We start from the raw sequence: 16,310 nt of genomic DNA, 5'->3' as shown, positions 1-16,310 counted from the left end.
GGAGGAACTCTCTTTAAGTCAAGTCGAGAGTGAACACTGTGTGCAAAACTAAGTTGAATGTTAGTCGCAATGTGGACCTAACCGTGAATGTACACATGCGTTAAGTCAGGAGTGAACACTTCTTTGCATCCTAAGACAGGAGAAGATGTTGTCCAGAGGGTCGAGACGAGAATGTACACTACCTGAGCCCTTAGTTCATGGCTTGTTAAGTGGCTACTTACTGAGGAGTTGTTGGAAAAAAACATCACCATTTGCCCTTGTCATGCTTCAGGACACCTTGACGTGTGCTAAGTCTCAATGTTCTCTAAGAGTTTACTCACCATGGTTGTTTGCATTGTGATGATGTTTGTCAATTATGCGACTTATTAGCATGGTATGGATCACCATTCGAGATGGAAGAGCCCGGTTGGTATGTATCTCCATGAGTGAAATACGTATAATGGACATCGTGCATGAAATTTAAGCTGGGATGCATTAAAATTGTAGAAAAAACAGGGTAAAAAACCATCGGTTTAGTTGCCACTTCGATGGTCAAGTCGGCCTGTCTAGGAACCTAGAGCCAGTTCAACTTAACCGATCTGAAGGTGCGGCCTGATCGCTAGAGATATAAGGGTGCATGTTGAGTCGTGGGTTAAGCCCCATCAACTGCTAGGTTGGGCATCATGCGATGGGCTTGCTGGTTTTAGGCTTTGGAATGTTAAGCCCGTTTGGCTCTTGCTGTTGTTGTAGCTGTGTACACTTAGGCATCCTACCCTTGTCTCGATAGGGCCTGCACAAGCTTACTGTGTGCTTGTATAGTTGTAGGTTAGGCAGCAACGCCTGGTCTAGGCTGCTATGGTGGCAATCATGGTGGTCTTTAATGGAGGCAGGGTTCTCCAGCTGCCGTGTTGAGCCGCACAAGGCCATGTTAAGGTATCCGTTCATCGGTCCATTTCCAAGTACACCATATGCACCGTTTGTAGTAAAGGTGGGTTCAAAAAATCGAAAACCGAAAAAAACCGAAAACTAGACCGAACCGAGGCCGAAAAAAACTGAACTGAAACTACCAAACCGAATCGAAAAAAGAATCATATATAAATACTAAAAAATACATGTTGTCGTCAGGGTTTGAACCCTTTCCCTGCAGGTTGGGGTTGGTTGTTGCAAGCCAACTTGACTGTAGGCTTTGTGTTGTTATAATTGTACCAGTAATTTATTTATAGGTTTCTTATGTTTAATGCTTTATAAAATTTCTTAACTTTACAAACCCTAGCCGTCTCACTCCCATTTCATTTCAGATCTCAAACACCTCTCTGTTCCGTCCGCTGCTTCCTCTTTGCCTTTGCTTCCTCTCTTTCTCTCTCTCTCTCTCTCTCCCCCTTCCTCTCCCTCTCCTTCCTCTCTTCCTCCAAATCACTCTCTCTCCAGTCTTCTCCTGTCCTCCTCGCGAATTCCTTCTTCCAAACCATGATTTTCCCTCGCCCTTTTTGGGATCCGACGAAAAGAGGAATTGAAAGAGCTTGCGACGATCATGGCGATATCGCTGCAACAAAGGTTGTGGTTTTATTTATTTGTCAGTTCATAGGTTTTTAATTGTATGGTTACTCATTTGAAATTTATGTAATTTAAGGTGAAAAATTTTGTATTTTTCTCTGAATATGTTTTGGAATTTTCTAGATCTATTGTGGACTTGACTATGAATTTGAACGTGGGCACTGGGCATGCGCTATTGAAGTCCGATTATGGTATTTAGAACAACCCAATTGCTTTTTTTTTTTTCGATTTGCATTGATCAGTTAATTTGTTGAGTTATTTCATGATTTTGTAAATTTTAAAGTTTTTGAATTTTGAATCCTGGAGATGTACATTTCCTTGAAGAATATATGTTTATGTATTTGCTTAACTTTTGAAAATTTGAATTCGTTCTGCTTGATCACAAGTAGTTGAATTACTTGAATATATTCAGGATTTTGAGGCTCTCAATTCTCTGATATATGAGAACTGAGAGGTTGATAGGTAGGTTCCTTCCATTTACATCATTTAAAAATAAAAATAAAAAACCGAAAAAAAACCAAAACCGAACCAGAAAAAACCGAAACCGAAAAAAACCAAACCAAACCGAACCGAAATTTCGGTTCGGTTTAGATTTTGGCAAAAAATCGAACCGTTTTGAACCGAACCGAACCCTAGTTTGTTGTGGTTTCAGAATTTTCAGTCATGTTCACTTTTCTCTAGGGACTAAAAAAAAAACTTTGTCAAAAAATCCAAAGACTGTAAGTGTGCAAGAAAATTAAAGAGGGGAAATTTGAGAAAATGATTATGAGAGCCTTCTACAAGAATTAAATTAGGCTTTCAATGAAAGCATCAATTTGTAGTAGCAAAAATATGTCGTTTCAGTCTACAAATTTGTACCTACAAAACAATTAAACACTTTTCTCAAAGACCAAAACCACGTTCTTAAGGTTTTTTTTTTTTTTTTTTTTTTTTGAGAGGGTGGCGGTTTGGCCAATGGATCTCCAATGCTTTAGTTAGTTTCTCTGAAAGTTGCATAGGGCAGCCACATGTGCAGGGTTTGTCATGTCATGTGTCAACATCTCATTAGCTAAGATGTGTCATTTACTGGATGGAGGAAATAATTATTTCGAAGAAATTATTGAATAAATAATATTTTAGAGTTATCGTGCAGAATCGTTGATTGGATTTGATTGTGATTCCTTTTGGATTTGATTGTGATTCTTTACTTGATTTAGTTGATCTTCAAAAAGGAAGGTATAAAGATAAGGATTTGATTATTAATCTTATCTTCAATATTTTTGACCTTTCTCCTTGCCATGGCAACGGAGCTTCAAGAGATTATAGCCACCAGCAGCTCAGGTCTTCAAGAATGCTAAACTACGCATGGAATCTAATGAGGAAATCTTTGTCATTCGTAAATAAAAATTCTCATGTCAGTTCCAAAAAATTTCATGGTAATTTTTTTCTCCACAAAAGTCTCTCATTTGAGTAGTCTAAAATCAACAAAACAAATTAATTATGTTACATAATCGATAACCCACTGCTTCGACCTGTTCCTTTTTTTGCATTTTCAAATATATTGTATAGGTAGCTAGCTAGCTCTGTTCATTCTCTGTTTGTTGGAGAGCCAGACTGGAGGGTTTAAATTTGAGAATTAGAGTAGGGGTGAGTTTTGAAAATCGAAAAAAAGGGATCGAACACTAAATCAAAATTGAAAAATTGAAAACTGAAAAAAACCGAACCCAAAAAAGGAAAACCAAACGAACCGAATTTTATTGGTTCGGTTTCGATGTTAGAGGTTTAGAAACCAAACCAAACCGAACCGAACCGAACCGAACTGAATCTCTTTACACTTAAAATGATGCCCTTTTATGCTTAGTATTTAAGCCTAAGCCTATAAGCTTGATCTTAGTATTCTTCTTAAATAATAAATAAAATAAAAACCAAATCTTAACTTTCTTCTTGAAAGCCTAGCTGGTATCTTCTTCTTAGTGCCAAACTTTTAACTCTTTAGCATTAATTGAATATGTTTTCTAATGCTTTGAACCTTTATATTTACAAGGACATGATAACCTTCTTTGCCATGAGATGGGATGGTTTATAGGGTTTAGTGGCATAGAGGAGATGACATCACATATTCACAAATTGGCATCGTATGATTTCATAACTCCAATCTTGTGTTCTCATGTGCACCAAATACCACCATGGTTCACCAAAAATATTTACAAAAAATGCCACCATGTGGCTTTGAAATTTGTTGAAACTATTTAACTTCCTCTAATGTTTTCTACTAAAAGTCCCTATTTGATTGACGTATTGTTTGGATCCAAAATTACATCAGTCCGTGTAATTAAGGTCGTTGGATGAGTATAGCTCTCAACCATTGGATAGGAAAGTTAAGATAATTTTATTATAGTTAAAGGATAATATTATGGTTTTTATCATAATAATTATATTTTAATATGAATTATCTTGACATATTTTTAAATGGGATAGATAGGATGCGGATTATATCCCCAAACAAGCGGTACAGTTCAAATTGATTTGGGATGTCTGGCTTGTGGTTGTGGTGGCAGATTGACAAGTAGTAAGAAATGAATTTAAAATAAATTTGAAATTCATTAAATGGGGATCAGGATACATGGATGGGTGATGGAATTATAATGAGATAAGAAAGCCTAGGTAGGCTAGGCTTTTGGTCATAGGATAAGCATGGATAGGCTTTTATTATCTTTGAAAAGTCAACCATATAAAGATAGGCTTTAGCCTATGCCACAGATTAGTTATTCTATGAGTTTGAGTTTCAATTAGTTTCTACGAAATTATCAGGCCGTGCCAAGCAAAAGTATGGATGCTATAAATACAGAATCGCGGGCAACATTTGAGGGACCCCTCCAATTCAACACATAAATTTCCCTGCACAAAGCTTCTCAACAACCTTTGAGATTTTATCATCTTCCCGTTTCTTTTGTCAACACATCTTCAGCTTGGAAAAACAGCATTGTAAGGGCAACATGTGACATTTTCAGTTTGGATAAACAGCACTGGAGCCGTAGAATCAGCCGATCAAGGAGCACCTTCAGTTTGAATAAACACCACTGCTTTGAGACCGACTGCTTATGTATCCAAGTCTCGATCGACAAGGACTTTCGAGTTCCTATTGGTAGTGGTCATCTCATCAGCCTTCTCGGCGAAATGAGGTGTTACAGATTACTAGGCTCGACACATTGAAATCCGAGTTGTTTTATGATTACAGTTTGGACTTTCAAGTTCCTGAAGATAGGCTTTAGCCTATGCCACAGATCAATCATTTTATGAGTTTGAGTTTCAGTCGATTTCTACAAAATTATCAGGCTGTGCCAAGAAAAAGTATAGATGCTATAAATACAGAATTGCAGGCAACATTTGAAGGACCCCTCCAATTCAACACATAAATTGCCCTGAGCAAAGCTTGTCAACAACCTTTGAGATTTTATCCTCTTCCCCTTTCTTTCGTCAACACATCTTCAGTTTGAATAAACAGCACTGTGAGGGCAACGGGTGACATCTTCAATTTAGATAAATAGCACTGGAGTCGTAGAATCAACCGATCAAGAAGTGTGCACCTTCAATTTGGATAAATAGCACTGCTTTGAGACCGACTGGTTATTTATCCAAGTCTTGGTCGACAAGGACTTTCGAGTTCCTGTTGGTAATGGTCATCTTATCAACCTTCTCGGCGAAGTGAGGTGTTACAGATTACTAGGCTTGACACATTGAAAGTCGAGTTGTTTTATGATTAGATAATCGCAAGTGAGTTTCAGAGTTCGGCATTCCAACAGCCGAACCACATTTACTATCAAGACATATATCTCTTTCGAGTACTTGTGTCCATATAGCTTGGTGCCAATTCGGCATGCTTATACTCTTACGAATATAATCGCCGTAACCGAACTAGGCGTCGACGATTTGTGAACTTCACAGAACTAGCAGCCTTGTCTTCAGGTTCTTGAACCCAAAGGTCGAGACATGTTCCTTCCTCGGCTACAATCGCAGGATCAAGAAGTCAGCAACTCGCTCAACGCAACATCAACACATTTTACTCCCTGGTCGAGCTCGGCCGTTGAGTTGGCATGCCCCGCACACAACCGAATGATGTAATTAGCTTATTAATTACTTGGTATGCGCACCACGTAGGCTTGGTAGTTTTTAAGATCAACACATATACACAAGACTAGCTCAGTGTATAGTGAAGACAAGACAAAAGTCATTGTTATGTTGCTATCAAGACTTAAGAGGAATGCTAAGGTCAGTTGTTTAAGTGTGCGATATTAATAAAATAAGAAAAATCAAAACTGAACCGAAAAAAATCGAACAAAAAAAAAAAAAAACAAAAGAAATCGAACTGAACCTAACAGAATTTTCGGTCCGATTTTGGTTTTGGCAAAAAACCGAACTGAATGAAACCGAAATCACTTGTAAATTAGAGAGTCAAAAAAGGGCAGGTTTGTAAATGTACAAGACAAAGTGGGTACTTTTTGTTAAATTTGAAAGTGTGAGGGTTTTGTTTTATTATTTAGACTTGCAAATATCGAGTATTTTGGGCTAAATTACCCTATTCCTTCCTCCTCTGGCTTTTGCCTCTCTTTCCTTTTAGGGTTTGGTTTTCTTCAGGTTTCCTCCTCCACCGGCAAGCCCTCTCCCAATCCAACCAGAATTCCTTCTCCTCTAGCCACAAAACCAATTGGGAATCCCACAAAATAGAGGATCCTCTCTCTTTGCCCCCAAAACCATCACAAAGTGTCGTCGTGTTACATCAACAATGAATATAATCTCATCGGCTTCCGTCGTCTCCGTCGTCGTCACCTTTGAGATTGAGAATCTTCGCGTCCTCGGTCCCGGCTTGAATCCTTTGGCTCCAAACTACTGCATGGCCAATCATTCTCGCTAAGTCTCTCTTTCTCTTTCTCTCGCCCTTTTCTTCCTAAATATTGTTCTTCCGGTACTTTTGTTTTTTTTTTCCTACTTTTTTCCGCTGTCATCTTTCCTACAATTCATGTAAATCTTGGGTTCTGGGATTTGAATTCTGGGGTGAGAGTTGTTGTTGTAGTTGCGTAAAAGTGGGCTTGGTTTTTCTTTGTTGGTATCAAATCGTGCGTTTTTGGGTTGTGGAAGAAATTGAAACCTTGCCCCTAGAGGCGGAGGTAATGGGTACGCTCAGGCGGAGCTTGTCGCGGCGGCGGTCGTTTAGGTCCGGTGTGGATATGGATGATAGAGGATGGACTATGCTGCACATTGGTTGTCGAAAGGGTGATCTTGGACAGGTAAATTCTTGGTCTCATTGTATTATTCATGTTGTAGTTGTTGAGAATGTTGCCAAATGCTTGGTTATAAAGATAGAATAGCATCCGGTGAAATCGATTAGGTTTGGATGGTGTAAAATCTGGTTAAAACTCGAAACTTTCATTAGCCCTGCAAATCGAGTTTAATGCGTTATTGAACAGAACCTGCCAAAACTAATCTTCTAGACAATAGGGATGATAAAGTCCGGTGTCGCATAATTCTTTTCTGTTCTAAATTATTTGTCTGGATGATAAATTAGGTCTCTGAAAATTTGTGACAGTCAAGGATTTTTACATGCTTTGCAAATCTAACTGGACATGGACTTTAGCTGCATTACTTGTATGTTATTACTAATTAAAGATTTATGTGTGTGCTATGATAGCTGGAGCGCGAACGTGTTCTGTTTTTAGACTGAGTACTTGTAATTTATTTGTGAAGGGTCCTTTAGGGTATTTCAAATGAGTTTCTGGATTTGAATTTTGAGTATAAATTGCATAATTGTCTTTAGATAACGACTCTAAATTGTCTTAGAGTTCTAGATTTCTACTTTAAATTGACTTCCAGTTTATGAAATTAATGGAACTGTAAATTGACTTTCAGATTGCTACTCTAAATCATGAAATTGATAAAATAACTTGTTAGAGACTTGTGTATTCAATGTTACTCCCTAGTCCCTGTAAAGTGCATCACCTCTTTGTTCAACCTTTCATCGTCTTACAGTGTTTTTATATATTGTTTTGGCTTTTACTTATATAACGAGTACAAAAGCTACTTGTTTTGTGTTATTGGGTTATTTTTCTGAAAAACCTTCTAAGCACGATTACTTAGGAGAGAAAGTACAGGTCTCTTTTGACTTTGTTGACAAAAAATATGACTCAATGGTAACTTTAAGTGGCTACAAGGAAATGAAATTAAAAATTAGCACCCTGGTCAAAAAGTACTGTCTATTTTTAAATTAATATCAAATACAAGCTTTGCATTTTCTTGTACTTTTTGTTACATGTTGTGCCCCAACTATTTTGTTTCTTTAAAAAAATTAGTCACTAATCATTTGAAATTTTTCTGTATTTTCTTTCTTTTGGAAGGTGAGGCGGCTTCTTGATGAGGGAATGGATGTGAATGCTGCTGCTTGGGGTCGCAAATCAAAAGGGGTTACCCCTCTCCACCTAGCTGCTGAGGGTGGCCATTTAGATGTTATGGATGAATTACTTGAGCGTGGAGCTAACATTGATGCCAGAACTAAGGGTGCTTGTGGCTGTAAGTAGCATTTTACAGCATCAGTCTCCCTTTCTTTTCCTCTTGATTTTATATATTTTAAAGTTTTTATGTTTTAGTTGAGTAGATGAAGAAATATAAATAGTTAAGATATTCCCTGATGTGTTCTGCTTCCTTTATTTGTTGAAACAGGGACTCCGCTTCACAGTGCAGCCAAAGAGAGGAGGAGGGAAGCAGTGAAATTTCTGGTAGAAAATGGAGCATTCTTGCCAGATGACATGTATGATTGTAGGTTTAACCCTCCACTCCATTACTGCCCTGGTCTTGAGTGGGCTTATGAGGAGATGAAGCGTCTTCAGCTAGAAAGTGCATCGTCAGGGGAGAGCTCGTGCAGCTCTGAAAGCTAAGTGTTGCTGCGGTATTGTCACAATTGGTTCGGTGATTGGTCTTGTTATATCTATGTAAATATATAGCGCGCACAGATAAATAAGATGCAATATGCCTCTGTGTCACCATCTTGTGTTTGTTTGGTTGCTGCTGTCTTGCGTGAAGGATGTTCAGGTGCTTTGTTATGATGGTTCTTATAAAAGTTTGTGTTTTCGAACTTACTGTGGGTACTATGATGTTCGTCAGGGGAGTGCTCCGGTAGCTTTGGAAGCTAGTGATCGTTTGGACTTGTCGCATTCAGGTTGGGGATTGGTTTGCTTATATATATTATCTGTATATGCCGGTGCTGCTCATAGAAGAATCTCATGGCTTCTGTGTCACCATTTTATGTATGTTTGGTTCCTTATGTTTTGTATCCGAGATGTTCGAGTGTATTGTATGATTGGTACCTTCAACAATACTGTTGTATGATAATAATAATGATGCCAACCTGTACCTTTCTTCTTTCTTTGAAACTATGATGCGCGTATGTTTGTTTAACTTTGTGGAGGAGGAAGTCAGATTTAGTTCTTCTGGTCTATTGACCTGGATATGACTTCATCAATGTGGCTGCCATGAGTGCAGGTTCATTTGAGTATTTTTGCTCACCTCAATGGGGCAATGATGCTCATTGCACACTGCCTTGTATATTATTGTTAGATGAGTTTAAATATTGAGATTTGTATGGTAAATAGATTAAACTGAACTCATCTAGTGGTAATTATTGAGGTGGTCGAGCAAAAATATTTTCGGTTCATTTTGTGGATGGTTCTAGTTTGCGTCTGATTCAATTGGTCTAAATAAACGATAGAAATTTTATTAGGTTTGAACAAACGATTACATCATGGGCTAAAGTATCCCTCCCTCGAAACAAAAGAAGTCACTAAATGTGTTGCCTTATTACAAACACGTGGAGCAAAAAAATTTCTATTGACCTCAAATGCATTTGCAAACACTGAATGTCAAATAACAAAACCTTCAAGCAAAGCGTCATGTTGAATTTTGAACCATTGATCATGCCCACAGGACATTTAAAATCTGATTCCACCTGAACCTCTAAAAAGCCTTTCTCTACGCAAACCAAATGAGCCGCCCTTATCGCTTCAGCCTCCGCAGTTATACTTGATTCGCAGGGGAAGTTACCAAGGGCAACGGCGCCCTTAAAGATGCCTGCAAAGTCCCTTGACACCCATCCAAAGCCACCTTTCCTAGTCGCCTTTCGCCACGCTCCATCACAGTTCACCTTGCTTGTGCGAAAAGGTGGTCGCTGCCTCAACAGATAGGGCTAGACGCTTCAACCTGAATTGGACGCCGCACTTCATCCACCGAACCTCTTGCCTTGGTTTCATATCTTACTTCAGCCATGGTATTAGGAATAGGAAAATGATACACACTTTTGTTTAACTCTCGCACATTTATGTTTAATTATGTTCGTTTTCATGCGCTTTATTCAATTTGACGACAGAAAATAAAGAGAAATGTGAGAAAAGCTAAAAAAAAGTGTGCAATCACATTCCTTAAGAATACCCATGAAGAATGTAGACAATACATAAAGCATGATAGTGCCCAACTAAAAACTAATCAAGAACTTAGCTCCTTCCTCCTAATCTGCAACGTCAAATTGTTATAGTAATCCAATATGTACATGTTCAAGAAAATGTTTCTGTTTTTAAAGGTATTTCATGATACATTAATGATAAACTAATTATCCTCTCTATGCAAACATCGAGTCAAACGGTATGCTAAGTCAAACCAGAGTCCAGGCCCTCCAATATGCCTATGTGGGAGTTTGAAGCCAAATTGAGTATTCCAAACATTTGCTTGCCTTGAATGCCTTCTACTAAACCAACTCCATGAAGTTTATTATAGTTTTATCAACAAATGGTCTTTGAAATTGGGACTTCTCAGTTTGGTCATTGAAATTGAAAATCGCTTAAGTCTTCTCAAATACAACCCATAATTATTTTTTGGCGTGCCCAAAAATCGAGCACATACTCTATATGTCATTATATAAGTGGGAGGACACTTCAAAAAAAACTTTCTCTACTTATATAATTACATATGCGTACCATTCCGTATTCCGAGAACATTAAAAATCCTCTTCATACTTATTGCTGCCCTTCCTCCCTTTTCACTTTTGAATTTACCATGATTATTTGTTGCTCTCCCACTACACCACACCGCACACGTCCTATACTCTTGGTCTTGGACCGCATTTATTTTACACATGAACATATTCGTCGGCCTTCTTTTAGAGAGGTTTTTTGATGTATAAGACACATAGTTCGATACATCAAATATAATAATTTAATTAATTAAAAATTTGAACAAAATTTTTTTAACCAATTATATTATGATATTTGATAAATTAAGTTATATTTCCGGTACACTAAAAAAATTTTCTGAAGGACATCGGCCCAACAGCACCGCAACGGGGGCCTCTTCACACTTCTGAGCATCTCCATCCCATTAGTTAAATGATCACCTGAAAATAAAAGGACAGGAGAATTATTCCAATTCAGTCACCAAATCCTACATGAATTTGCTAACAACATCCATTACTCCTCCAAATTAAGTCATGAGGGTCCTTCACTTGAAAGCCCAACACAATATAGATAAACTGTGAGTGCTTCTTAGTGCTTGACTTGGACAGAAAGAAGACCTATCTTTTGTTGTTAACTGGGTCTGAAAGTAATAGTTTGAAGTAAGAAAATAAGCATGTTTTCTAGACTCCAAAACTTCAAAATGAATAATATAAACATCCTTTATTCTCTAAGAACCGTGTGTGGTATGAAAGTTTTAATTTAATACTATAAAATTTTAGTATTAGTTAAAATGATGAGTTTATTTAACATTCCATAAAAAAAAGCAGCTCTAAGATTCAGACTTTTCATTTGCTAGATAGGCTATGACCATTAAAAAGCATAAAATAGAATGATTAGTATTTCTAAGCTTAAAGAACTAAAACTCTCCTTATGCTAAAGTCCACCACAACCTTGTACTTGGCTCTGCTGTTGTGTGTTGGACTGATAACCTATGTTAACCGACAATTTATAAAACCCGTGCTATTCTGGACTTGAATCCAAAATGAAAATCCAGTCCATGATGCTATTTAATAGCATTAAACAATGACATGGGACTTGAATCCATTTTAATTATTCATAGTATATCCCATCCACCCTACCAAACGAGCTTTTCTTGATCGTTTTGGAGTGATAAAAGGCTTCCGTTGTTGCTCAAACACTAAAATTTTCAACCATGTTCTTGTTATATTATCAAATTGTTCATGACTTTGCCAAAGTATAATGTAGTACTGGAATCCAGTCATCATTCAAAGAAAGCAACTTTTTTAAATAATGGCACTTTATTGAGAGATTTCTTCATGTGACTCAAATACGAGTAGGTACATTAATTGTCATTCTATAAGTGAAGAGAAATTTAATACGTAATATAACAATCTGTGTTTTGGATACACTAAAAAAACTCTTCAACTCTGTTGAATTACAATCCATCCAAATCCGTTGAATTTTACATTTCTCTATTATTCTGAAAAGCATAGCTGGCTATAGTTGCATTGATATCTAAACATATCTGAACATCTCACACATGAACATTATCAAATTGTAAGGGCCAAAAATTGTATCCAGTGCTATTCCAATTGAGGAGTGATAATGAAACCTCAGTGCTATTCCAATTGAGTGATAATGAAACTATCTTAAGGTGAGATTTTTTGTCATTTACAGTTTAACATTAATATCTATGTTAATATTATAAATATTATGTTGAAAGCATGAAGTGATAGAAAAAAAAATTGTATCTAGTGCTATTCCAATTGAGGAATGCTAATGCGACTTTCTTAAAGTGAGATTTTTCGTAGAATTTCTCCATGTTTTTTATACAATATTATAATATTAGCATAGATATTAATGTTAAACTGTAGATGACAAAAAATATATATAGATAATCTCATTTTGAGAAAATCTTCTTAGTATTTTTCATTCCAATTTCCAACCTTGTTTTTTCAAAAGTAGACAAATTCTAACTTTCAGTAATTAATTGAATAATTCAATTGATATATGTCTCTCCTTTTCCTCCAGAGGATATTTTTCTCACAAAATAACCTGACCACTCTATTATCACAATTAAATAAATAAAACAACAAAATAAAAAGTTAAAAAAAAAATGATAAACTTAGCATCTATTTGTATTATTATTTGTACAAAAATGTTAATCTTACCACATATTTGTACCATCTCTAATAGAGACATGACTTACATGTGTTGATAGACCTTAACTCTATTAGAGAGATGATTCAAATGACAGTACAAAGGAAAAATTAGTTTCTGGTCTCTAGCTTCTAATGTTTATTGACTAAGACCTTATTAGTTTTTAGATTTTGATTAAAGTCCCTAGCATTAATATATTAATGAATTACATGTAAGTTACATAATTTTTATAAATAAATAAATAAATTAGTAATTGATTTAGAGTTTTAATACTCACACCTTTATTAAACTCCTAAATTAATTTTCAATTCAAACATTTCCCAAATAAAAAAATAAAATTAGGCTAAGTTTGTACCCATTAAATTTTTATAAAAAAATTCAATTTTTTAATCTTATATGTATTCATTCTTAAATTTACCAATTTGCTAAAAATGTGCCCTTTTTCAATTTAAAATGTACCCATTTTTTATATAAAATTTCATTCAATCTTTTCTCTAATCCATTTTTAAAATTTATATAGGTACATTCTATTTCATTGATTAGAGCAAAGGGCAAAACCAAGTACAAGGCTCCCCAAGGCTATAGCATAGAGAGAGTTTGATTCTTCAAGCTTAAAAATATTAATTTTTGGGTTAGTTTATGATTTTTAATTGTCATATTCCACTTAACAAATGAATTTTTTTTTATTAGTAAGGCTATTTTTAATAATAATAAGAGCTAGTAGATATTAAATAAACTTATTACTTTAACTGTAAATGGATCTTGTAAGCCTTATATGTATATTCTCATCTCTACCTAGCACGAGACCTTTTGGGAGCTCACTGGGTTCGGGTACCATCGGAACTCCAAAGTTAAGCGAGTTCGTGCGAGAGCAATCCCATAATGGGTGGATGTGAAGAATTCCTTTCTTCACGGAGAGTTACAAGAAGAAATGTATATGCAGCCTCCTCCAAGCTATATTGGCCTTAAAGGCAATGTCATGTGTAAATTGTACAAGGCAATATATGGATTCAAACAATCCCCGAAAGCTTGGTATGCCAAGCTTAGTTCAGTACTAGAGAAAGCTGGATTTGTTCGAAGTAATGTTGATTCCTCACTGTTTGTAAAAACTGGTACCAATGGGAAGTTGATGGTTCTCATCTACGTGGATGATCTCATCATCACAGGGGATAGTGCTGTTGAAATTGTGGCACTGAAACGTTTTTTACTTCAAACGTTTGCTATCAAAGATCTACGGTGACTCAAGTATTTTTTGGGCATTGAAATGGCAACTTCTTCAAAGGGGCTGTTTCTACATCAACACAAATATGTACTGGATCTTCTTTAGGAAGCAAACATGCTTGACTGCAAACTTGCCATCACTCCCGTGGATTGTAAACTGAGACTCAACATAAAGGGAGAAGCCATGATGTGAGTTATTATCAATGGTTGGTAGGGAAGCTTATTTATCTCACTATCACACGCCCAGATATCACATATGCAGTGAGCTTGGCAAGTCAATTTATGCATTCTCCCACTGTTGATACCTTCACATTGTTAAGAGAATCCTACGCTATCTCAAGGGTTCAACAGGGCAAGGAATCATCATGCGCAACAATAAGTCTGTTGCCATTAGTGGCTACACGAATGCAGATTGGGCAGGGAATGCACTTGATAGAAAATCTACCACAGGGTATTGTACATTTATGGGTAGAAACCTTGTTACTTGGAAGAGCAAGAAGCGACAGGTCATTGCTTGCTCCAGCGCAGAGGTTGAATATCGAGCCATGGCAGCCACTGCCTGTGAACTTATTTGGCTTAAAGCGCTCCTTTCAAACTTAAGGTTTCCTACTCCGTCCCCAATGTCTCTTATGTGCAATAATCAAGTAGCCATGCACATTGCTACCAACCCTATGTTTCATGAAAGAACCAAACATATCGAAGTGGACTGTCAGTTTATTCAAGATCAAGTTCAAACTCAAGTCATACAGACCATCTTCACACAAAGCCATGATCAACTAGCAGATCTCTTTACCAAGGCTCTGGCATCGACTATGTTTCATCTCTTTTTGGGCAAGCTTGGCTCAATTAACCTTCTTCATCCAGCTTGAGGGGAAGTGTTGAAGGAATGAAGTGTGTCCCGATGGGTTTAGGGTTAGCTTCTAGGGTCAGCTACCATGGGTAGTATCTCTAGGGTAAGCTTAAGGACATATTGTTGTAAATTAGCTTTTCCTTAATTTAAGGGAAATGACTGATTAGTGTAAAGTAGATAAAGCTTTTCCTTGATCTAAGGAAGATGACTGATTGGGTTAAGTAAGTGAGCCCTAGTTGGCTGTGATAGACAGCCTTCTTTTCTTCCTTCTAGTTAGCTGCTTGCAGCAGCTAACTACCCGGACATCTCCTCGCTCTCCTCTCTCATATATACCTTGTCACTTGTACATTTGAATATACGAAAATACATTGAATCTCAAAGCTAGAAAATCTACACCAACCAATTGAATTAACTTGGTACTTTTCCCTTTTGATTAAGTCCCACTTCTCCACTTAATGCGCAAATCCATAGAGAGGTGGGACCCGATCCCACTGGCCACATAGACCACGTCACGTAGCACTCCTACCACACACCAGCAGCGTGGCGTGGTGAGTGGGGGACCGAAGGTCCAGTTTCTGGTAACTGGGTCGAAGACCAAAGGGCGAGGGAGAGTGGGGTGAAAGTTGTGGGTGGTGGCAGCGAGGAGGATTAGGTTGCCGGATGCAGAGACGGATTGGATGGGGAAGTTGCGGGATATGAAAGAGGGGTGGTGGAGGACAAGGCAGAGAGGTGGGTCGGGAGGGGTTGGGGGGAGGGGATGCCAGTTGGAGGAGATCGGGTCAAAGCTGTAGAAATGAATGGAATTAGAGGAGGCGAAGGCTGAGGAGGAGAAGAGGGCATAGAGAGAGAGAATGAGGGAAGGAGGAGGAGTAGTTAAGGCGGGGCCACGAGGTGCAAACGGAGAACAAAACGGAAGGATGGACGAATGAGAGGCAGAGTAAGGCTATGCTGACCAAGCAGGAGGGGCTGATGTTGGTCGTCGTTTTGACTCTGTTTCGTGCGTTCTAAGGGAGATATGGAAGGCTCTGCCTCCGACATTGCCATAGGAAAAATTATGACGAATAATTTTGTCGAAACATGTATTATTCTTATAGTGAAAGCAAAGAAAGTTATCCTTTTCGCCTTTAGAACCTTGTTTTGGTTTGTTTGTGTGAGAAGCAAATATACATAAATAAAGAAAGGAGTTGTCGAACTCAACTGACATCGTTCTTGCTCTGGTTGGCAGACAGACACAGGAGAAAGTGGGCATTCAAAATAATGTCAGCACCCGGTAACGTGATAATAATAAAAGACAAAAGCGGGTGAGAATATGACAATGCGCTACTTTTTGTGTGTTTGCCTGGTCCACCGAAAATAGCAAAAGCTTAAAAGGCATAATAGGTACCATCTTATATTAATGGATCCCACTACGTCCGGCAAAATTATACACGATACGATAACCCTTGAAATTTAACATGTAACAGGTGAACACGTTAGTAGCCTGTTAATTTACACGGCCACTCGAATCGCCCAACAAGTATCTATTTTTTACCTATTTGTTTCAACCCGTTAAGAGT

The 16,310-nt window shown here is 37.5% G+C and overlaps 1 protein-coding gene and 1 pseudogene across 1 annotated transcript; one reads left to right on the top strand and one right to left on the bottom strand.

Moving 5' to 3' along the window:
* The first annotated feature begins 6,096 nt into the window (after positions 1-6,096).
* LOC103955584 (phytochrome-interacting ankyrin-repeat protein 2-like) lies at positions 6,097-8,917 on the top strand. Its single transcript, XM_009367487.3, has 3 exons — positions 6,097-6,797; positions 7,902-8,073; positions 8,224-8,917. The coding sequence occupies exons 1-3, from the start codon at positions 6,681-6,683 to the stop codon at positions 8,436-8,438; spliced, it is 504 nt and encodes a 167-aa protein (XP_009365762.1). The 5' UTR covers positions 6,097-6,680; the 3' UTR covers positions 8,439-8,917.
* Positions 8,918-15,077: 6,160 nt separating this feature from the next.
* LOC103955583 lies at positions 15,078-15,798 on the bottom strand (annotated as a pseudogene).
* Between the last annotated feature and the right edge of the window lie 512 nt (positions 15,799-16,310).

This window comes from the organism of the source record quoted next, unplaced genomic scaffold (assembly GCF_019419815.1).
Source record: "Pyrus x bretschneideri cultivar Hongxiangsu unplaced genomic scaffold, Pyrus_bretschneideri_v1 Contig76, whole genome shotgun sequence".
NCBI lineage: Eukaryota > Viridiplantae > Streptophyta > Magnoliopsida > Rosales > Rosaceae > Pyrus > Pyrus x bretschneideri.
The sequence above is the reverse complement of the archived record's forward strand: the minus strand, read 5'-3'. Positions and strand labels throughout refer to the sequence as shown.

Bases quoted from the DNA above. Each gene is read 5' to 3' on its own strand.
- LOC103955584 (XM_009367487.3), top strand. From the start codon at position 6,681: ATGGGTACGCTCAGGCGGAGCTTGTCGCGGCGGCGGTCGTTTAGGTCC. The intron at 6,798-7,901 runs GTAAATTCTTGG...TTCTTTTGGAAG, and splicing joins GAAAGGGTGATCTTGGACAG to GTGAGGCGGCTTCTTGATGA. The intron at 8,074-8,223 runs GTAAGTAGCATT...TTGTTGAAACAG, and splicing joins AACTAAGGGTGCTTGTGGCT to GGACTCCGCTTCACAGTGCA.